Genomic DNA, 23,163 nt, shown 5'->3' with positions numbered 1-23,163 from the left:
TGGCAGATTAGGGGCCTGGCAGCAGCTATGTGAGGCCCGTAATCTGCCTGCACCCTATGTCAAAAAATTTAACACACCAGCAGTGTGAAGAGACCTGAAAGTGGCACATGGCAGCAGAGTGTGGCGATGGAGACAGCAGCAATGGGAGGCCGTACAGGGACCCATGACAGACTCTAGACTTGGCAGCAGCATGAGGAGGCGGTATATAGGGGCCCATGGCAGATTAGGGGCCTGGCAGCAGCTATGTGAGGCCCGTAATCTGCCTGCACCCTATGTCAAAAAATTTAACACACCAGCAGTGTGAAGAGACCTGAAAGTGGCACATGGCAGCAGAGTGTGGCGATGGAGACAGCAGCAATGGGAGGCCGTACAGGGACCCATGACAGACTCTGGACTTGGCAGCAGCATGAGGAGGCGGTATATAGGGGCCCATGGCAGATTAGGGGCCTGGCAGCAGCTATGTGAGGCCCGTAATCTGCCTGCACCCTATGTCAAAAAATTAAACACACCAGCAGTGTGAAGAGACCTGAAAGTGGCACATGGCAGCAGAGTGTGGCGATGGAGACAGCAGCAATGGGAGGCCTTACAGGGACCCATGACAGACTCTGGACTTGGCAGCAGCATGAGGAGGCGGTATATAGGGGCCCATGGCAGATTAGGGGCCTGGCAGCAGCTATGTGAGGCCCGTAATCTGCCTGCACCCTATGTCAAAAAATGTAACACACCAGCAGTGTGAAGAGACCTGAAAGTGGCACATGGCAGCAGAGTGTGGCGATGGAGACAGCAGCAATGGGAGGCCGTACAGGGACCCATGAGAGACTCTAGACTTGGCAGCAGCATGAGGAGGCGGTATATAGGGGCCCATGGCAGATTAGGGGCCTGGCAGCAGCTATGTGAGGCCCGTAATCTGCCTGCACCCTATGTCAAAAAATTAAACACACCAGCAGTGTGAAGAGACCTGAAAGTGGCACATGGCAGCAGAGTGTGGCGATGGAGACAGCAGCAATGGGAGGCCGTACAGGGACCCATGACAGACTCTAGACTTGGCAGCAGCATGAGGAGGCGGTATATAGGGGCCCATGGCAGATTAGGGGCCTGGCAGCAGCTATGTGAGGCCCGTAATCTGCCTGCACCCTATGTCAAAAAATTTAACACACCAGCAGTGTGAAGAGACCTGAAAGTGGCACATGGCAGCAGAGTGTGGCGATGGAGACAGCAGCAATGGGAGGCCGTACAGGGACCCATGAGAGACTCTAGACTTGGCAGCAGCATGAGGAGGCGGTATATAGGGGCCCATGGCAGATTAGGGGCCTGGCAGCAGCTATGTGAGGCCCGTAATCTGCCTGCACCCTATGTCAAAAAATTAAACACACCAGCAGTGTGAAGAGACCTGAAAGTGGCACATGGCAGCAGAGTGTGGCGATGGAGACAGCAGCAATGGGAGGCCGTACAGGGACCCATGACAGACTCTGGACTTGGCAGCAGCATGAGGAGGCGGTATATAGGGGCCCATGGCAGATTAGGGGCCTGGCAGCAGCTATGTGAGGCCCGTAATCTGCCTGCACCCTATGTCAAAAAATTAAACACACCAGCAGTGTGAAGAGACCTGAAAGTGGCACATGGCAGCAGAGTGTGGCGATGGAGACAGCAGCAATGGGAGGCCTTACAGGGACCCATGACAGACTCTGGACTTGGCAGCAGCATGAGGAGGCGGTATATAGGGGCCCATGGCAGATTAGGGGCCTGGCAGCAGCTATGTGAGGCCCGTAATCTGCCTGCACCCTATGTCAAAAAATTTAACACACCAGCAGTGTGAAGAGACCTGAAAGTGGCACATGGCAGCAGAGTGTGGCGATGGAGACAGCAGCAATGGGAGGCCGTACAGGGACCCATGAGAGACTCTAGACTTGGCAGCAGCATGAGGAGGCGGTATATAGGGGCCCATGGCAGATTAGGGGCCTGGCAGCAGCTATGTGAGGCCCGTAATCTGCCTGCACCCTATGTCAAAAAATTAAACACACCAGCAGTGTGAAGAGACCTGAAAGTGGCACATGGCAGCAGAGTGTGGCGATGGAGACAGCAGCAATGGGAGGCCGTACAGGGACCCATGACAGACTCTAGACTTGGCAGCAGCATGAGGAGGCGGTATATAGGGGCCCATGGCAGATTAGGGGCCTGGCAGCAGCTATGTGAGGCCCGTAATCTGCCTGCACCCTATGTCAAAAAATTTAACACACCAGCAGTGTGAAGAGACCTGAAAGTGGCACATGGCAGCAGAGTGTGGCGATGGAGACAGCAGCAATGGGAGGCCGTACAGGGACCCATGACAGACTCTGGACTTGGCAGCAGCATGAGGAGGCGGTATATAGGGGCCCATGGCAGATTAGGGGCCTGGCAGCAGCTATGTGAGGCCCGTAATCTGCCTGCACCCTATGTCAAAAAATTAAACACACCAGCAGTGTGAAGAGACCTGAAAGTGGCACATGGCAGCAGAGTGTGGCGATGGAGACAGCAGCAATGGGAGGCCTTACAGGGACCCATGACAGACTCTGGACTTGGCAGCAGCATGAGGAGGCGGTATATAGGGGCCCATGGCAGATTAGGGGCCTGGCAGCAGCTATGTGAGGCCCGTAATCTGCCTGCACCCTATGTCAAAAAATTTAACACACCAGCAGTGTGAAGAGACCTGAAAGTGGCACATGGCAGCAGAGTGTGGCGATGGAGACAGCAGCAATGGGAGGCCGTACAGGGACCCATGACAGACTCTAGACTTGGCAGCAGCATGAGGAGGCGGTATATAGGGGCCCATGGCAGATTAGGGGCCTGGCAGCAGCTATGTGAGGCCCGTAATCTGCCTGCACCCTATGTCAAAAAATTAAACACACCAGCAGTGTGAAGAGACCTGAAAGTGGCACATGGCAGCAGAGTGTGGCGATGGAGACAGCAGCAATGGGAGGCCGTACAGGGACCCATGACAGACTCTGGACTTGGCAGCAGCATGAGGAGGCGGTATATAGGGGCCCATGGCAGATTAGGGGCCTGGCAGCAGCTATGTGAGGCCCGTAATCTGCCTGCACCCTATGTCAAAAAATTAAACACACCAGCAGTGTGAAGAGACCTGAAAGTGGCACATGGCAGCAGAGTGTGGCGATGGAGACAGCAGCAATGGGAGGCCTTACAGGGACCCATGACAGACTCTGGACTTGGCAGCAGCATGAGGAGGCGGTATATAGGGGCCCATGGCAGATTAGGGGCCTGGCAGCAGCTATGTGAGGCCCGTAATCTGCCTGCACCCTATGTCAAAAAATTTAACACACCAGCAGTGTGAAGAGACCTGAAAGTGGCACATGGCAGCAGAGTGTGGCGATGGAGACAGCAGCAATGGGAGGCCGTACAGGGACCCATGAGAGACTCTAGACTTGGCAGCAGCATGAGGAGGCGGTATATAGGGGCCCATGGCAGATTAGGGGCCTGGCAGCAGCTATGTGAGGCCCGTAATCTGCCTGCACCCTATGTCAAAAAATTAAACACACCAGCAGTGTGAAGAGACCTGAAAGTGGCACATGGCAGCAGAGTGTGGCGATGGAGACAGCAGCAATGGGAGGCCGTACAGGGACCCATGACAGACTCTAGACTTGGCAGCAGCATGAGGAGGCGGTATATAGGGGCCCATGGCAGATTAGGGGCCTGGCAGCAGCTATGTGAGGCCCGTAATCTGCCTGCACCCTATGTCAAAAAATTTAACACACCAGCAGTGTGAAGAGACCTGAAAGTGGCACATGGCAGCAGAGTGTGGCGATGGAGACAGCAGCAATGGGAGGCCGTACAGGGACCCATGACAGACTCTAGACTTGGCAGCAGCATGAGGAGGCGGTATATAGGGGCCCATGGCAGATTAGGGGCCTGGCAGCAGCTATGTGAGGCCCGTAATCTGCCTGCACCCTATGTCAAAAAATTTAACACACCAGCAGTGTGAAGAGACCTGAAAGTGGCACATGGCAGCAGAGTGTGGCGATGGAGACAGCAGCAATGGGAGGCCGTACAGGGACCCATGACAGACTCTGGACTTGGCAGCAGCATGAGGAGGCGGTATATAGGGGCCCATGGCAGATTAGGGGCCTGGCAGCAGCTATGTGAGGCCCGTAATCTGCCTGCACCCTATGTCAAAAAATTAAACACACCAGCAGTGTGAAGAGACCTGAAAGTGGCACATGGCAGCAGAGTGTGGCGATGGAGACAGCAGCAATGGGAGGCCTTACAGGGACCCATGACAGACTCTGGACTTGGCAGCAGCATGAGGAGGCGGTATATAGGGGCCCATGGCAGATTAGGGGCCTGGCAGCAGCTATGTGAGGCCCGTAATCTGCCTGCACCCTATGTCAAAAAATTTAACACACCAGCAGTGTGAAGAGACCTGAAAGTGGCACATGGCAGCAGAGTGTGGCGATGGAGACAGCAGCAATGGGAGGCCGTACAGGGACCCATGAGAGACTCTAGACTTGGCAGCAGCATGAGGAGGCGGTATATAGGGGCCCATGGCAGATTAGGGGCCTGGCAGCAGCTATGTGAGGCCCGTAATCTGCCTGCACCCTATGTCAAAAAATTTAACACACCAGCAGTGTGAAGAGACCTGAAAGTGGCACATGGCAGCAGAGTGTGGCGATGGAGACAGCAGCAATGGGAGGCCGTACAGGGACCCATGACAGACTCTAGACTTGGCAGCAGCATGAGGAGGCGGTATATAGGGGCCCATGGCAGATTAGGGGCCTGGCAGCAGCTATGTGAGGCCCGTAATCTGCCTGCACCCTATGTCAAAAAATTAAACACACCAGCAGTGTGAAGAGACCTGAAAGTGGCACATGGCAGCAGAGTGTGGCGATGGAGACAGCAGCAATGGGAGGCCTTACAGGGACCCATGACAGACTCTGGACTTGGCAGCAGCATGAGGAGGCGGTATATAGGGGCCCATGGCAGATTAGGGGCCTGGCAGCAGCTATGTGAGGCCCGTAATCTGCCTGCACCCTATGTCAAAAAATTTAACACACCAGCAGTGTGAAGAGACCTGAAAGTGGCACATGGCAGCAGAGTGTGGCGATGGAGACAGCAGCAATGGGAGGCCGTACAGGGACCCATGAGAGACTCTGGACTTGGCAGCAGCATGAGGAGGCGGTATATAGGGGCCCATGGCAGATTAGGGGCCTGGCAGCAGCTATGTGAGGCCCGTAATCTGCCTGCACCCTATGTCAAAAAATTTAACACACCAGCAGTGTGAAGAGACCTGAAAGTGGCACATGGCAGCAGAGTGTGGCGATGGAGACAGCAGCAATGGGAGGCCGTACAGGGACCCATGAGAGACTCTGGACTTGGCAGCAGCATGAGGAGGCGGTATATAGGGGCCCATGGCAGATTAGGGGCCTGGCAGCAGCTATGTGAGGCCCGTAATCTGCCTGCACCCTATGTCAAAAAATTTAACACACCAGCAGTGTGAAGAGACCTGAAAGTGGCACATGGCAGCAGAGTGTGGCGATGGAGACAGCAGCAATGGGAGGCCGTACAGGGACCCATGACAGACTCTGGACTTGGCAGCAGCATGAGGAGGCGGTATATAGGGGCCCATGGCAGATTAGGGGCCTGGCAGCAGCTATGTGAGGCCCGTAATCTGCCTGCACCCTATGTCAAAAAATTTAACACACCAGCAGTGTGAAGAGACCTGAAAGTGGCACATGGCAGCAGAGTGTGGCGATGGAGACAGCAGCAATGGGAGGCCGTACAGGGACCCATGAGAGACTCTGGACTTGGCAGCAGCATGAGGAGGCGGTATATAGGGGCCCATGGCAGATTAGGGGCCTGGCAGCAGCTATGTGAGGCCCGTAATCTGCCTGCACCCTATGTCAAAAAATTAAACACACCAGCAGTGTGAAGAGACCTGAAAGTGGCACATGGCAGCAGAGTGTGGCGATGGAGACAGCAGCAATGGGAGGCCATACAGGGACCCATGACAGACTCTGGACTTGGCAGCAGCATGAGGAGGCGGTATATAGGGGCCCATGGCAGATTAGGGGCCTGGCAGCAGCTATAGGAGGCCCGTAATCTGCCAGCACCCTATGTCAAAAAATTAAACACACCAGCAGTGTGAGGAGACCTGAAAGTGGCACATGTTTGAGGCATGATTCATGGCGGATTTAGTCAGTTGTGTCAGGAACTGGTGGTTTGAAATCCAGACTAATCCACGCCTGATTCATTTTCACAAACGTGTGTCTCTCCACACTTTGGGTGGACAGTCGTGTCCTCCGCGGAGTTACAATACCTCCTGCCGCACTAAACACGCGCTCCGATGCCACGCTACTGGCCGGGCATGACAGCCTTTCAAGGGCAAATTCAGCTAGTTGGGGCCAAAGGTCAAGTTTCGTTGCCCAGTAGTCAAGGGGATTGTCTACCTCGGTTGGCAGGGTGCTGTCCAAGTAGGCCCAAGCCTGTTGTTTGAGCTCCTGCTCCAGGTCCACCTGATGCTGCTGCTGCTGCTGCGGCTGGTTAGTAGTTTCCTCACTGCGCTGGTGAAGAAAGCTACTCATCATCGACTGCAGACTGAGGCAGCCACTGCTGGTGGAGCTGCCACTGCTCCTACCACCCCACCCCTCCCCTGCTGCCATGCCAGCGGAACGCGAGCGCACAGGGCCCACAGTGTCTGAGGATGGACGTTGGCGCACAAAGGCAGAGACCAACTGACTACATAGGTGGTTTTTATAGTACGTAATTTTGGCCTCCCTCTCAGCAGGTGTGAAAAAGGCCACCATTTTGGACTGGTAGCGAGGGTCCAACAAGGTGGACAGCCAAAAGTCATCCCTCTGTCTGATGGTTATTATTCGGCTGTCGCTACGCAAGCAACCGAGCATGCTATGGGCCATTTGTGCCAAGGAATGCGAGGGACTCCCTGCCTCCATCTCCACAGCATACTGCCACGGTGCGTCTGGGTCCTCTGTCTCCTCCTCCTCCTCCTCTACCAGATGCTCCTGCTCCTCCACTCCTGTCCGCTGAGTGGAAAAACCACCCATTTCACTCAATAATTCCTGAGCACAAATGTCCTCCTCTACCTCCTCCTCTTCTTCCTGTCCTGCCCCCACAGGGGTCATGTGGCGTTGAGATCTGTGCGCCACGTCTACCGCACCCTGACCAGCCATTGTTAACAGCATTTGTTCCAGGACGTGCAACAGAGGAATGACGTCGTTCATCCCATAGTCCTGCCGACTCACGAATAGCGTGGCCTCCTCAAAGGGCCTGAGCAAGCGGCAGGTGTCACGCATGAGCTGCCAATGGCTGACATCTAAGTTACACAGGGGAGTACCTTTATCCGCTTGTAACATCAGGAAATCGGTGATGGCCTTTCGCTGCTCGTAAAGGCGGTCTAACATGTGTAGGGTTGAATTCCACCTTGTTGCAACGTCGCAGATCAGGCGATGCTGTGGAATTCCGTTCTGCCGCTGCAGCTCAATGAGGGTGTTCTTTGCGGTGTAGGAATGGCTGAAATGCATGCACAGTTTACGTGACATTTTAAGGATGTCTTGCAGTGGGATGGTGGATTTTAGGAACCGCTTGACAACCAGATTGAACACGTGAGCCATGCATGGCGCATGGCACAACCTTCCTTGACGCAGAGCAGACACCATGTTCTTTCCGTTGTCAGTCAACATGGTTCCGATTTTTAGTTTGCGCGGAGACAGCCATCTGTCGATTTCTCTGTTCATTACACTCAGCAGTTCCTCCCCTGTGTGACTACGTTCGCCAAGGCATACCAGGTGCAGCACAGCGTGACACCGTTGCGCCCTGCACATGTGATATGCCGGTCGGGTAATGGGACTTGGCACGGGGGTGGCGGCTGAGGACACGGCGGAAAAAGAGGTGGTAGAGGCGGACATGCTTGCTGGACCAAGGACGTGCAAACGTGGAGGCAAAAGCGTCGTGACCTGTCCAAGTTGCTGGTGCGGCTGTGCCGGCACCACGTTCACCCAGTGGGCCGTAAATGACATGTACTGTCCCTGACCGTAGTTACAGCTCCACACGTCGGCGCTGCCGTGCACTTTGGCAGAGACCGACATGCTCAAAGACTGGCCCACCATCTCTTCTACATGTGAATGCAGGGCTGGCACTGCCTTTTGGGCAAAGAAATGACGGCTTGGCACTCTCCACCGCGGCGCGGCACAAGCCATCATTTCTCGGAAAGGTGCTGAGTCCACCAGTTGGAAAGGGAGGGACTGCAGCACCAGCAACTTGGACAGGAGGACGTTCAGCTTTTGCACCGTCGGGTGCGTGCTCGCAAACTGTTGTCTCTTGGATACGGATTCCAAGAAAGACTGTTGACGGAATCCGAGAAGAGGAGTAGCAGGAGAAGGAGCATCTGAACGAGCGGAAGATGCCAATGAGCGACAACTCCCCTCAGCAGAGGTGTTGGAGCCTTGACTGGCTGATAGAGGGCGATTGACGACGTCGGGTGACGGAGCAAGTAACGGAGCGGGTGATGGAGCGGGGGCTGGGGCAGGCAGAACCGCCGTATGTTTATCACGGTTTTCCCAGGCCACCGAATGGTGACGCTGCATATGCTGACGCAACGCTGTAGTCCCAACATGGGCCCCCTGGCCACGCTTGCATTTCTGGCCACATAGTCGACATACGGCTACGTTTACTTCCTCGGGCGGCTTGAGGAAAAATTGCCACACCACCGAGTAGGAAACTTTGCCCCCGCTACTCTTCACTGGTTGACTGCTACTTCCTCCGTGCGCACCGGCACCACTACTGGCCGTGGTGGTAGGCTGCAGTGGAGCTGGTGCTCTACTCCGTGGACGTTTGGCTCCACTGACACTGATGCGACCCTGCTGCTGTCTCCTGGGCAACCCACCGACTGTTTTGCTCGCTGCCAAGCTGCCACCCTCTTCTCCTGATGATGCGGAAGAAATTGCCTGATGACGACGAGGCTGCCAAGTGCGATCAACCTCCTCATCATCAAGTAGGGTCTCCGCCTCACTACTAGCCCCCTCGGCTGCGTCTGGGTCAGGAGACAGACCTGTCTCTAGACCGGCTACCGAGCCACTCTCCTCGCCAGTACTTGTTCGCTTGGCTGCTGAAAAGGCCGATGTCTCCCCCCGTTCCTGACCGCCCTCTGTTAGCTCTTCCTCACTGTACAGTGGGGCTGAGCCCACAGCATGCGATACTTCGCTTGGTGAGGGAACAGCAAAGGACAGGGGCAGGTAGAGGACACGTGATTTCAGTGGGCTTGCTCCCGGGCCATGCCAACTAACGGTTGTGTCTGACGTACCCACCGACCGTTGGCTGTAGGTGTCAGAGGTGACCTGGGAAGAGGAAGACGACCGAGCCAACCAATCAATGACGGCAGGGTTGTCGGTGGAGACACGACCGCTGGATGACACCGGGAGCACTGGCCTCTGGCTGCGAATACTGCTGCCTCGACCCCTTCCTCTGCTGCCACGTCTGCTCGCTCCTAAAACATTGCCTCCTCTGCCACTCCTCTGCATGTTGTCTGACATACTATTTAATTCAACGATTAGGTGTCCCTGAGTAACAATTCTCTGGCACTCAGTAACAATTCTGTCTGTCCCTGAGTATGAATTCTGTGGCCCTGAGTAACAATTATGTGTCTGTGCGAGTAACAATTCTGTGTCTGTGCGAGTAACAATTCTGTGTCTGTGCAAGTAACAATTTTGTGTCTGTGCGAGTAACAATTCTCTGGCACTCAGTAACAATTCTGTCTGTCCCTGAGTAACAATTCTCTGGCACTCAGTAACAATTCTGTCTGTCCCTGAGTATGAATTCTGTGGCCCTGAGTAACAATTCTGTGTCTGTGCGAGTAACAATTCTGTGTCTGTGCAAGTAACAATTTTGTGTCTGTGCGAGTAACAATTCTCTGGCACTCAGTAACAATTCTGTCTGTCCCTGAGTAACAATTCTCTGGCACTCAGTAACAATTCTGTCTGTCCCTGAGTATGAATTCTGTGGCCCTGAGTAACAATTCTGTGTCTGTGCGAGTAACAATTCTGTGTCTGTGCAAGTAACAATTTTGTGTCTGTGCGAGTAACAATTCTCTGGCACTCAGTAACAATTCTGTCTGTCCCTGAGTAACAATTCTCTGGCACTCAGTAACAATTCTGTCTGTCCCTGAGTAACAATTCTCTGGCACTCAGTAACAATTCTGTCTATCCCTGAGTATGAATTCTGTGGCCCTGAGTAACAATTCTGTGTCTGTGCGAGTAACAATTCTGTGTCTGTGCAAGTAACAATTTTGTGTCTGTGCGAGTAACAATTCTCTGGCACTCAGTAACAATTCTGTCTGTCCCTGAGTAACAATTCTCTGGCACTCAGTAACAATTCTGTCTGTCCCTGAGTAACAATTCTCTGGCACTCAGTAACAATTCTGTCTGTCCCTGAGTATGAATTCTGTGGCCCTGAGTAACAATTCTGTGTCTGTGCGAGTAACAATTCTGTGTCTGTGCAAGTAACAATTTTGTGTCTGTGCGAGTAACAATTCTCTGGCACTCAGTAACAATTCTGTCTGTCCCTGAGTAACAATTCTCTGGCACTCAGTAACAATTCTGTCTGTCCCTGAGTAACAATTCTCTGGCACTCAGTAACAATTCTGTCTATCCCTGAGTATGAATTCTGTGGCCCTGAGTAACAATTCTGTGTCTGTGCGAGTAACAATTCTGTGTCTGTGCAAGTAACAATTTTGTGTCTGTGCGAGTAACAATTCTCTGGCACTCAGTAACAATTCTGTCTGTCCCTGAGTAACAATTCTCTGGCACTCAGTAACAATTCTGTCTGTCCCTGAGTAACAATTCTCTGGCACTCAGTAACAATTCTGTCTATCCCTGAGTATGAATTCTGTGGCCCTGAGTAACAATTCTGTGTCTGTGCGAGTAACAATTCTGTGTCTGTGCAAGTAACAATTTTGTGTCTGTGCGAGTAACAATTCTCTGGCACTCAGTAACAATTCTGTCTGTCCCTGAGTAACAATTCTCTGGCACTCAGTAACAATTCTGTCTGTCCCTGAGTAACAATTCTCTGGCACTCAGTAACAATTCTGTCTATCCCTGAGTATGAATTCTGTGGCCCTGAGTAACAATTCTGTGTCTGTGCGAGTAACAATTCTGTGTCTGTGCAAGTAACAATTTTGTGTCTGTGCGAGTAACAATTCTCTGGCACTCAGTAACAATTCTGTCTGTCCCTGAGTAACAATTCTCTGGCACTCAGTAACAATTCTGTCTGTCCCTGAGTAACAATTCTCTGGCACTCAGTAACAATTCTGTCTGTCCCTGAGTAACAATTCTCTGGCACTCAGTAACAATTCTGTCTGTCCCTGAGTAACAATTCTCTGGCACTCAGTAACAATTCTGTCTGTCCCTGAGTATGAATTCTGTGGCCCTGAGTAACAATTCTGTGTCTGTGCGAGTAACAATTCTGTGTCTGTGCAAGTAACAATTTTGTGTCTGTGCGAGTAACAAATCTCTGGCACTCAGTAACAATTCTGTCTGTCCCTGAGTAACAATTCTCTGGCACTCAGTAACAATTCTGTCTGTCCCTGAGTAACAATTCTCTGGCACTCAGTAACAATTCTGTCTGTCCCTGAGTATGAATTCTGTGGCCCTGAGTAACAATTCTGTGTCTGTGCGAGTAACAATTCTGTGTCTGTGCAAGTAACAATTTTGTGTCTGTGCGAGTAACAATTCTCTGGCACTCAGTAACAATTCTGTCTGTCCCTGAGTAACAATTCTCTGGCACTCAGTAACAATTCTGTCTGTCCCTGAGTAACAATTCTCTGGCACTCAGTAACAATTCTGTCTGTCCCTGAGTAACAATTCTCTGGCACTCAGTAACAATTCTGTCTGTCCCTGAGTAACAATTCTCTGGCACTCAGTAACAATTCTGTCTGTCCCTGAGTAACAATTCTGTCTGTCCCTGAGAATGAATTCTGTGGCCCTGAGTAAGAATTCTCTGGCACTCAGTAACAATTCTGTCTGTCCCTGAGTAACAATTCTCTGGCACTCAGTAACAATTCTGTCTGTCCCTGAGTAACAATTCTCTGGCACTCAGTAACAATTCTGTCTGTCCCTGAGTATGAATTCTGTGGCCCTGAGTAACAATTCTGTGTCTGTGCGAGTAACAATTCTGTGTCTGTGCAAGTAACAATTTTGTGTCTGTGTGAGTAACAATTCTCTGGCACTCAGTAACAATTCTGTCTGTCCCTGAGTAACAATTCTCTGGCACTCAGTAACAATTCTGTCTGTCCCTGAGTAACAATTCTCTGGCACTCAGTAACAATTCTGTCTATCCCTGAGTATGAATTCTGTGGCCCTGAGTAACAATTCTGTGTCTGTGCGAGTAACAATTCTGTGTCTGTGCAAGTAACAATTTTGTGTCTGTGCGAGTAACAATTCTCTGGCACTCAGTAACAATTCTGTCTGTCCCTGAGTAACAATTCTCTGGCACTCAGTAACAATTCTGTCTGTCCCTGAGTAAGAATTCTCTGGCACTCAGTAACAATTCTGTCTGTCCCTGAGTAACAATTCTCTGGCACTCAGTAACAATTCTGTCTGTCCCTGAGTAACAATTCTCTGGCACTCAGTAACAATTCTGTCTGTCCCTGAGTAACAATTCTGTCTGTCCCTGAGAATGAATTCTGTGGCCCTGAGTAAGAATTCTCTGGCACTCAGTAACAATTCTGTCTGTCCCTGAGTAACAATTCTCTGGCACTCAGTAACAATTCTGTCTGTCCCTGAGTATGAATTCTGTGGCCCTGAGTAAGAATTCTCTGGCACTCAGTAACAATTCTGTCTGTCCCTGAGTAACAATTCTCTGGCACTCAGTAACAATTCTGTCTGTCCCTGAGTAAAAATTCTGTGGCCCTAATAACGTTTCTGTGGCCCTAAGTAACAATTCTCTGGCACTGAGTAACAATTCTGTCTGTCCCTGAGTATGAATTCTGTGGCCCTAACTAGCGTTTCTTTGTCCCTAAATAACGATTCTGTGGCCCTCATTAACAAGTCTGTGTCCCTGAGTAATGGTTCTCTGTCCCTAAGTAACTTCTCTCTGTCCCCAATTCTCGTTTCTGTGGCCCTAACTCTGTCCCTGTCCCTAGTACAGAGCGGTCTGCCTCTGTTCAATGACTGCAGGCAAATGAAGATTTCCAAAATGGCCGCTATATATACCTCGACCATTACACAGTGCTGGCTGGCTGGCTGCTGATTGGCTGATGCGATCACATGTCGTTGAGGAATGCATTATGGGGCAGCGCGCCTTGTCTGCGCGCCTTCCCCGACATCCCCGCTCCGTCGCCGCACATGTCAGCCGCCATTTTCGGAAAAATTTCGATTCGCGCGTCCGAATTAGGCTGTTTTTCGGATTCGGCACGAATCGAAATTTTTCCGATATTCGACTCGAATTCCACTTCGGATACTTCGATTCGCTCATCTCTATTAGTGACCTCTCTGTCCCTTGCAGTAGTGGCTGCATTAGGCAGTGATATATTATTATTATAAAAGATATATATAGCACCAACAGTATTATCATTAAACACCATTTATTAGAAAATATAATGAATGATTATTCTCACAAACCAACAGGAAGCAAGGTTCACAATTATCCAAATGAAAGACAGCCAGATCCACTATGCATGCCTCTTGTACATGGGTAAGGTGCCATGTGGGCACACAAAAGCTGACACATTGAGATGGGGTCCCCTTTTCATCAGAGCTGAAAATCTGTTACACACTGCATGAATGTATATATAGCATCTATGATTTTAGAGGTAACAGGAGGAAAGATGTGTATGGCGCTCTGGTATGAAAGATCATTAACATCCAAAGTGGTCATGCCCTAGCCAAATTCAAAACTAGTGAAAGACAGTCAGAAAAGATGAGTAGGGATAAAAATGTCAGTGGCCTCCACCTGTAAAACTATTCCGGTTTTGGGGTTTGTCTCATTGTTGCTCATCTAGTGCACCTGTTGTTAATTTAATTAACACCAAAGCAGTTGAAATTGATTAACAACCCCCTCTGTTACTTAACTGACCAGATCAATATCCCAGGAATTTACTTGGCTTGATGCTATACTCTGTTTAAAAAGTGTTCCTTTAATTTTTTTGAGCAGTGTATATACAGTACACTCACCTTCCTCTTTATTAGGTACACCTGTTCCGAGAGGAACCACAATTATATATATGTTGCATATATAATTATACAGGTCTAAACAATTCTGAATTACATAGAATTAAATACAATGGCTGTTATTAAATAAAAGCCATTTAAGGTCAATAATCCTTATTTCAAGCAAAATCCTATCCAAATGTATCGGAAATTTTATATATATGTAAATAAAACCATATCTCCGTGTTTTATGATTAGAATTAGAATAAAGTATTGCATAAATCTCATATAGCTTTCTCAATTAGCTTACAAAATCACCCAAATCATACAGGCTAAGGTTATCTCACTTTGGAAATGATTAAATGTATGAAGATGGGCTGCCCACATGGCTCTGGCAATAAGTCATTCAGTCATTTAATGAACAGACCAAGAAAGAATCCATGGCATGTTTTAGAATGTAAATATGTCTGATAAATGACTCACACCTCCAGCTGTTGACCCACTCATTGGGGACCTTTGCTGTTTTTGTCTGTTTTTCCTCCCCTTCTCCCTCCTATACCCCCCTTACCTCCTCTCTGATCCAAGTTTTCCTTCTCCTTCCTCTTATTCCTACCCTTCCTGATTCCCTTCTTTCCTCTCAATGAAGTCACTAGCCTTTTATAGATCATAATACTTCTCTACAGCTGCTGAGGTATAGAGTTAGAAGAGACTCTGCAATCAAGCATAAGGAGAGAAGCAGTGCCGATCTGAGTGTAGCAACAGTGTATTTGTTGAGACAAGCATCAAAATGTGCAATTACAAGATAAGGAGTAAAACAAGCGCTCATCAGAGAAATAGCCAATGTCTGCTGGTCGTACCGCTGGTAATGGACGCTGCACAGTAAGAGCCTCACTGGCAAAAGAATCCTTGATGGTGCTGGTGGCTTCCAGCACTTCCTGGACGGTCCAGAGGCTCTGCAGGCCTGCATATAGGGTACGTATCGGTGGGTGTGGCATGCATCCGGAGCATGCGGGCTCCTACATCAGGCTGTGATGGCAAAGTATTTTTCTTCAACCTATGTAAATAGTATGTGACACATGACTAAGGGGAGTGGCTGCTTTCATCAAAATTTTCTCACACAAGAGTTTTGTTTCATCACAAATTTCCTTAAAACCCAACTCCAATTTCCCCCCTCTCTCTCCTGTTCCCATCCTTTTTCGAGCACCCCATTGCCCCTTCTTATTTAAAAAAATATCTGTAGACATACAATATGGGAGACAATTGTATTTTTAATAACACTGAGGTTGGGCTTTAAAATACTTATCAAAGTGATTAATTTTAGAATGACATTCTCTGTGTTATATCTTCTCCTCCAGATGAGTATGCAAGAATATGAATTAACCCAAGACAAAGAAGATGAAAACTGTTTACAGAAATACCGCAAGCAATGTATGCAGGACATGCACCAGAGGTTGAGCTTTGGTCCCAAATATGGGTACTTATGTGAGCTAAAAACTGGGGATGAATTTTTAGAAGCAATAGAAAAGGAACAAAAGAGCACTACAGTTATAGTTCATATTTTCTCTGATGAGATTAAAGCTTGTGAACCATTGAATAACTGTTTTACCTGTCTTGCTTTAGAGTATCCAACAGTGAAGTTCTGTAAAATTAAGTCAGCTGATACAGGAGCAGGAGAAAGGTTCTCTAAAGAGGTCCTCCCTACCATATTAGTCTACAAGGCAGGTGAACTTATCAGTAACTTCATCAATGTTACTGAAAATCTCAGTGAGGAGTTTTTTGCTGGGGATGTGGAGGCCTTTCTTAATGAATATGGCCTTTTGCCCGAGAAAGAAATTCAAGGCCTCGTATGTGATGATGGAGAAGGTGGTATTGAATAACTGAAAGTTTTGCAAATATGTACCTTAAAAAAAGTATGTTTTTCCCCTCACATTAAATGGGAATACAATAGGAATATTTTTTGGAGTCTTTTGAAGCATGTTTCTGGTTATGTTAACCTAATAAACATGCTATTGTCATGGATTTAGATTGTAATTATTGTAAGGTTTTTTCGAAATATATATCTTTTAGGATTGATTTACCAATATAACATAATAAAATATTAACAATATCTAGCAAAGAATATCTTTTACTAAACACGTCCATTTTATTAATGTGCTTTGCCATTCCTCATGTTATTACACAGCTGAATGGCTTGTAAATGGATGCTTTTTGGCACCCATAAGCTGTTAGTACAGAGTGAACATGTTCTATTGCCTTCACTCCCAACACCCACATACATTGTCAAATGCTTTGTTTGCAGGACTCTATGAGTTCTGCTCAGCACTGGCCAAGGTGAATGTAAATCAGAGAAAACACAGCAGAAAATTATGAAATGTTGATACTTGGTCACAGCATGATCAACTAGAAAGAACAAAGAATTCTACCATAGGACTTTTTTTTTACAGCAAAAAGACAAATCGTGTGTTATAAAACCCAATTCACTTTATTTAAAAAAAATTCTGTATATAAAAATCATTATATAAAAAGAAACTATACATGAAATGCCCTGCTGTTATAGTGATATTGTTTGCATTCAGGAATAAAGGTGACGTTGCACATTTAAGGCATCATGTTAAATTGTTTTTCTTCCAAAAGTAGCCAAAGCGTTGCAATTGACTTCTACAATCTTCATCAGGGGTGACAGGGGTGTCTCTATGAGAAAATGAAGGAAATATGATGATATTACCCAAACAATAAGTTATAGATGTTCCAATTCAAAATGGTCCCAGACTTACAGAATAACCCAGAGTATTAACCACTTGAAGACCAGGCTTATTCTGACACTTTTTGTTTACATTGTAACGGGGTTCGCTCAGCAGTGGGTGTGTGTGACCCCCTGGATGGGTGCACAACACAAAAACACAGGCACAGCACAACAACAGTGGAGGTGAAAAACAAAAAGGTGCAGTTTATTTACAATATTTACAGAAAAACGTCAAACCAAAAAGAAACATCAAATCAAATCCTGGCCAACTTGGCTACTTACTGTACAAATAGCTTCCCTAGCTATCCACCAGGTACAGCCTAATGCTATACCTAGTTGCTGGTAGTTGGAGGCTTAGCCACACAGGCTTTTGTCTCACTGCACACAGATAGTATGTTGCTCCCCAGTCAGTTCAGGCATAGATCTGGTTCCAGGTTAGAGCAACTCCCTAAGCAGGCTGGGAAGTTTTATAACAGCCTTAATGAGCCCACTACCTTCAGCTGGGCTCATTAACCCAGTGCTGAAGGACTCAGCACTTCCCACTAGTGGAACAAATCCCCATAGAGTCTGAACCTTGGACAAATGTATCGTCCATCCAGGACGCAACCAGGGGATTTCACCTGCCTACTGTCACAACATGTAAAAATCTGTATTTTTTTCTCAAAAATAATTTAGAACCCCCAAACATTATTTATATATATATATATATATATATATATATATATATATATATATATATATATATACACATATATTAGAAGAGGCCCCAGAGAACAAGATGGTGGTTGTTGCAATTTTTATGTCACACAGTATTTAAGCAGCGATATCTCACATGCAAAATTTTTGGAAAAAGTACACTTTTACCACTTTAATACTGGACACCTTCCTGCCCAGGCCAATTTTCAGCTTTCAGTGCTCTCACAGTTTGAATGACAATTGCGGGGAAATACAAAGGTGTACCCAAACTAAATTTTTAGCATTTTGTTTACACAACTAGAGCTCTCTTTTGGTGGTATTTAATCACTACTGGGTTTTTAATGTTTTGTTAAATAAACTAAAAAGACTGAACAGTTTGAAAAAAAAAAACAATTTTTTCTTAACTTCTGTTATAAAATTTTGCTAATAAATAATTGTTCTTCATAAATTTAGGCCAAAATGTATTCTGCTACATTTCTTTGGGGAAAATAACCCAAATTAGTGTAAACTATTTAGTCTGTAGGAAAAATATAGAGTCTACAAGCTATGGTACAGATCTGAAAAACAATCAATCCTGATGTACTGATGTACATTTCTTGAGGCTCAGGACAGTACAGATATCCCCCGAATTACTGTTTTTTGATTATAGACAAAGTAGACAGTAATTAGTAGGAGGCATGGCAAGTTTTTTGACATAATGTTTTGCCACAATTTTTTGGAAAATGAAGAAATTAAGAAAAAATATTTTCACCATTTTTTAAAAATACTGTCACCAGTGCAGTGCATCGTCATCATATAATTGGCAAGGTGGTGATCAGGGACACTGACTGGTGACCGTGTGGAGGGAAATTTTTTTTTATACATTATTTTTAATTTTTAAATATTTTATGACATTTTCCTTTTTTTACGATTTTGTTTATAAAACACTGTAACCAAATTAATATAATGTTACCATAGTAACACTGTACTACTTTGGGGAAGTGATCAGTGTTTTTTTTTACACATTATGATTGCTTATAGCAGTAAATTTTAGGCATTTAACTGAATTAAATCAATTCATTCAATCTATTTGCTGTGATTAGCTGTGATTGGCCACAGCTAATAAAATTACACAGATGGGCTGTGATTGGCCCAGTCTGTACCATGCAATTACTGTGACCAACTGCAGCTTACAGCATAATTGTATACAATGGATGGCATGAAAGGAAGCCATCCATTGTTTACAATTGTCATGTGACCTGCTGTGATTGGTCACAGCGGTCACATGATACTGGCAACAGGCCGGTACACAGATCAGTCATCGACTGTGTCCAATGGACTGATGTACACAGCCAGTGGTGGTCCAGGAGGATGTCATATGACGTCCACCTAGAACAACAAAAGTCCCACTTGGCCATCCTTTTGTTATTGGCCGGGCTGGATCTGATTAATGACTTTTAATGCAAACAGACACAATAAAATATCCAAGTGTCTGGTAAAATATAAAAGATGATGTTACACTGAGTAAATAGATACCTAACATGCCATGTTTTAAAATTGCGCACGCTTGTGGAATGGCGTCAAACTACTGTACTTAAAAATCTCCATAGGCGATGATTAAAAGCCTTTACACATTACCAGTTTGGAGTCTGGTGCTAGAATTATTGCTCTCACTATGACGTTCATTGCGATAACTCACATGTGTGGTGTGATTGTCATTTATTTAAGCGCAGAGACTTATGTATGTGTTCTTCCTTGTGCATGAGCATGGAGAGACAGAGGAGCTTTACTTTTTTCCAATTATTTATTTTATGTTTTTATTTTTTTTACACTGTCCCTTTAAATAGCAATAAGCAGTGACAGGTCCTCTTTACTGAGACATATGGGGTCTATTAGACTCCATATCTCCCCTCTGCCCTTATCTGTTTGATCCTAAGCTTTCCCTTGTCAGTAATGGCTAGTAAACAAAAGACCCAAACTGGCAGTGACAAAATGCTAGTCGCTTCTGGTTTTGTATACCATAGTAATGATCAGGGACAATCCAGCACCCAATCACCAATATGGTAAGTCAGCAGAAATGCCAGCTTCAGTGCTGGGCTCCGAATGCTACAGGAGAGCCCAGAGAGGCGCTGTGGTTGGCGGGAGGGGGGGGGACCCCATTCTGCCACCTGTAAAAGCAATCCAGTGGCAATTTAGCAGCTAGAATTGCTTTTACAAAACAACGGCATCACCCACAGAAGAAAACAATACTGGTAAGTTGCCTATAGCTTCAGACATCATCCCAGTATAACAGTTCAAAGTGCCTACGTATAATTATGTATTGCGGTCAGCAAGTGGTGGATGCTGTTTCAAACCTGGTTCCGATTCCTAGTGCTGGATGAAACGGCATCCTCTTTAATCTTATTATTATTATTATTATTATACAGGCTTTATATAGAACCAACAGTTTGCTCAGTGCTTTACAATATAACGGGAGACAATACAGCAACAATACAGTTCAATACAAGAGGGATAGGAGGGCCCTGCTTCTTGGAGCTTACAATGTAGGATACTCTGGGTTATTCTGTAAGTCTGAGACCATTTGGAACATGTAAAGCTCATTTTTTTGAGTAATATATGTCCTCATACTTTGTTATTACTGTATGATTCCTTCATTTTCACATATAGACACCCCTATCACCCCTTGATGAAGATTCTGGAAGTCAATTGAAACGCATTAGAGACTTTTGGCAAAAAACCTTTATGCTTGAATTTTAGGGGTAAAAAATGTCAGGGTATATGATGTATAGTTTCTTTTATATAATGATTTTGTATATACAGAATGTTTGTATAATAAAATGAATTTAGTTTTATAACACATGATTTGTGGTTTTGCAGGTCCCTTGGGGTAATTATTTGCTGTTTCTAAAAATTGGTAATGTGGCAGCATTTTGGCCCAAGAGTGGTTAATATATGTAAGACTGCATTCTCTTTTTCTCATGAGCAGTACCAAATCTGCAATTAGAAATTAACATAACATACTGAACCTTCCATTTCAATCAACTAAATACATTCCAGGGGAATAAAAACAAAAGGTGTGCATATGAGCCTCAGCTTATCATGGTGCTTTATGTACAGCAAGTTTTAAAGGCCAAGTTCACCTTTAGTAACATGTTACATGCTACACCTGAATTTAGGGTATAACATGCTACTGTAAAGCAGTCCCCAGACCCCCTGATTCCCTCTCTACCCCTCACCCCCCTCATGGTGACAGAGTTCCTCTCCTTGCACCTACTGTCACATTTTAAATACAGCAATCTGTGAATGAGTGAACTACAAGTTCCGTCACAGTGGCAGATGGCATGTAGTTCTCACTGAACTTCCTACAGCTTTCAAACAGAAATCTCATACACAGGTACATGCAGAAAGCTTTGGGCAGTGTCTGCAGGAGCCTGACATTGCACCCACAATCTGCTGATCACAGGTGCAATGCTCTGCAGCCTTCTGGGGAAAAGATAATAAATGCACAGTTTTTATATTCAAAAACATGTACATTTAATATTGTTTTTGAAAGGTGAGCTTAGCCTTTCAGGACTGTTTTACATGGGCTTCAGTTTCTATAAGAGCAATATGAACAGCATGATTTTAGGATACCTCTAGCAAGCTTTTGCAAAGCTTTTGGCAAGCTCAGAGCAGATTTATTTTAGCTATTAAAACACCCTTCAGCTCATGTTTGGAAATTTTATGGATATCTCTTAACGGGGGTGCTGATTGTCACTTTAAACAAGCTGCTGGCATGTTTCAGCAGGCTTTCAACAAAGTTATACTAAAGGTTCATTTTATTTTTTGTAAAATAACAAACATGCCTATACTTACCTGTTGTGCGCAGACTCTCCTGGGTGCCCCCACAGCAAGCAGCTTGGTATGGGGGCACCCGCTGCTCTGTGTGTCCATTCACACACAGAGCCGTGGCTTGGCTTCACCCTTGCTCTATCCCCATTGACTGACTGGCTGTGATTGACAGCAGCGGGAGCCAATGGCTCCCACTTGCTGTCTCAGCCAATAAGGAGGCAGAGACTTGGGAAAGCCGAGGCTTTCATGCACATAGCTGGATCTCGATAGGGCTCAGGTAAATATTGAGGGGGCTGGACACTGCTGCACAAAGAAAGGTTTTTTACCGTCATGTATGGAATGTATGAAGGTAAAAATCCTTGAGCATTTACAACCACTTTCAAGTAGTGCTGAAGCCTGCTAGCAGGTTGTTTGAAGTGACAAACGGCACTCCTATTGGGATCTGTGTTCAACATTTACAAACTGGAGCTGAATAGTACTTCAAAAAGCTTCAGCAAAACTTGCTGAAAACACTGAACATGCTTTGTAAAAGTGTGATGTTCAAACTGCTCTTATGTACACTGAAACCTGTGTGAAACAGGCCTTAAAACAGAATTATACTCAACTCCACTCCAGCAATGTGGTGCCCAGGAGGTCTCTGCTGGCCACTGACATCTTTGGCTGGTCTTCTTCCAAAATTTTGATTGGTTGGGCCAAGCTGACGTCCCTCTCAATCATTTATTCATCTCAGCAGATGCTGAAACTGTGAACCAAGCTGCACATTCAAGTCATACTTTAATGCAGAAGCAACATATTGGGGTTGATTTACAAAACTGGAAAGCAAAATCTGGTGCAGCTCTGCATAGAAACCATTCAGCTTCCAAGTTTTTTCTCAAAGCTTAAACAAGCTGAAGTTAGAAGCTGATTGTCTACCATGCACATTTGTACCAGATTTTGCACTCTGTATTAACCACTTCCCGACCGGCCGTTGTATATAAACAGCCAGGCGGTGGCACTGCAGGGTCGGGTGGCCGTTTATAAACAGCCTCCCTGCACCCTGCTTGTGCGCACTGCCCGGGAGCACGCAGCACCGTGATCTGGTGCCCGCTGTGTCCTCCAGACACAGTGAAACACCGATCGTCAGACGGGACCTCTGTACGAGGTCCCGATCATGCAAAGTAGTAAGCAAGATGTCACTTCTGACATCATTGCTTACTACGTGTGAAATCTGTGAATGATCACAGAGGTCACATAGTACAAGGCTACTCACAACAGCTTTGTACCATGTGACAAGCTGTGACCAATCACAGCTCGCTCAGTAGTTCTCAATGGCTGCAAGAATGCAGACAGAGAGAAATGATTGCTTTTACATCCTATATGGGTGTAAAAGCAATCAGTGTAAAAAAAAAAAATCTTTATCACCCCCCAAAAGTAGTACAGTGTCACCATGGTGACACTGTACTGCTAGGGTGACTGTATGTAAAAAAAAAAAAATTATAAAATAAATAATAATATAAAAAAATGTAAAACAATTTTTAAAAATTATAATTTGTGGTTATAAACTAATTTGTATTTTTTTTTTTTTTACTAAAAAGATAATGGAATCAATTTTGGCCAAGATTTATGATGAAATATTATTTGTTTGTAAAATTTTATAAGAAAAACACTTTTTTTTCAAACTTTTTGGACATTTTCATTTACATAGCAAAAAAAATAAAAATCCCAGCGGTGAATAAGTACCACCAAAATAAAGTTTTATCTGTCTCAAAAAAATGGTAAAAATTCATA

At 46.3% G+C, this 23,163-nt stretch overlaps 1 protein-coding gene across 1 annotated transcript in view; it reads left to right on the top strand.

The window, feature by feature from the left end:
- The window catches only part of PDC (phosducin), a 29,804-nt gene extending 13,055 nt beyond the window's left edge, over positions 1-16,749 (top strand). Inside the window, exon 3 of the mRNA XM_089678856.1 lies at positions 15,503-16,749. Within this exon, the coding sequence (XP_089534982.1) occupies positions 15,503-16,024 (522 nt within the window). The 3' untranslated portion in view covers positions 16,025-16,749. The remainder of the gene's footprint in view (positions 1-15,502) is intronic.
- The last annotated feature ends 6,414 nt before the right edge of the window (positions 16,750-23,163 follow it).

The sequence above is a fragment of the Staurois parvus genome, unplaced genomic scaffold (genome assembly GCF_062004578.1).
Source record: "Staurois parvus isolate SC_StPar_1 unplaced genomic scaffold, SC_StPar_1.0 ptg000210l, whole genome shotgun sequence".
Lineage (NCBI taxonomy): Eukaryota > Metazoa > Chordata > Amphibia > Anura > Ranidae > Staurois > Staurois parvus.
The sequence above is the reverse complement of the archived record's forward strand: the minus strand, read 5'-3'. Positions and strand labels throughout refer to the sequence as shown.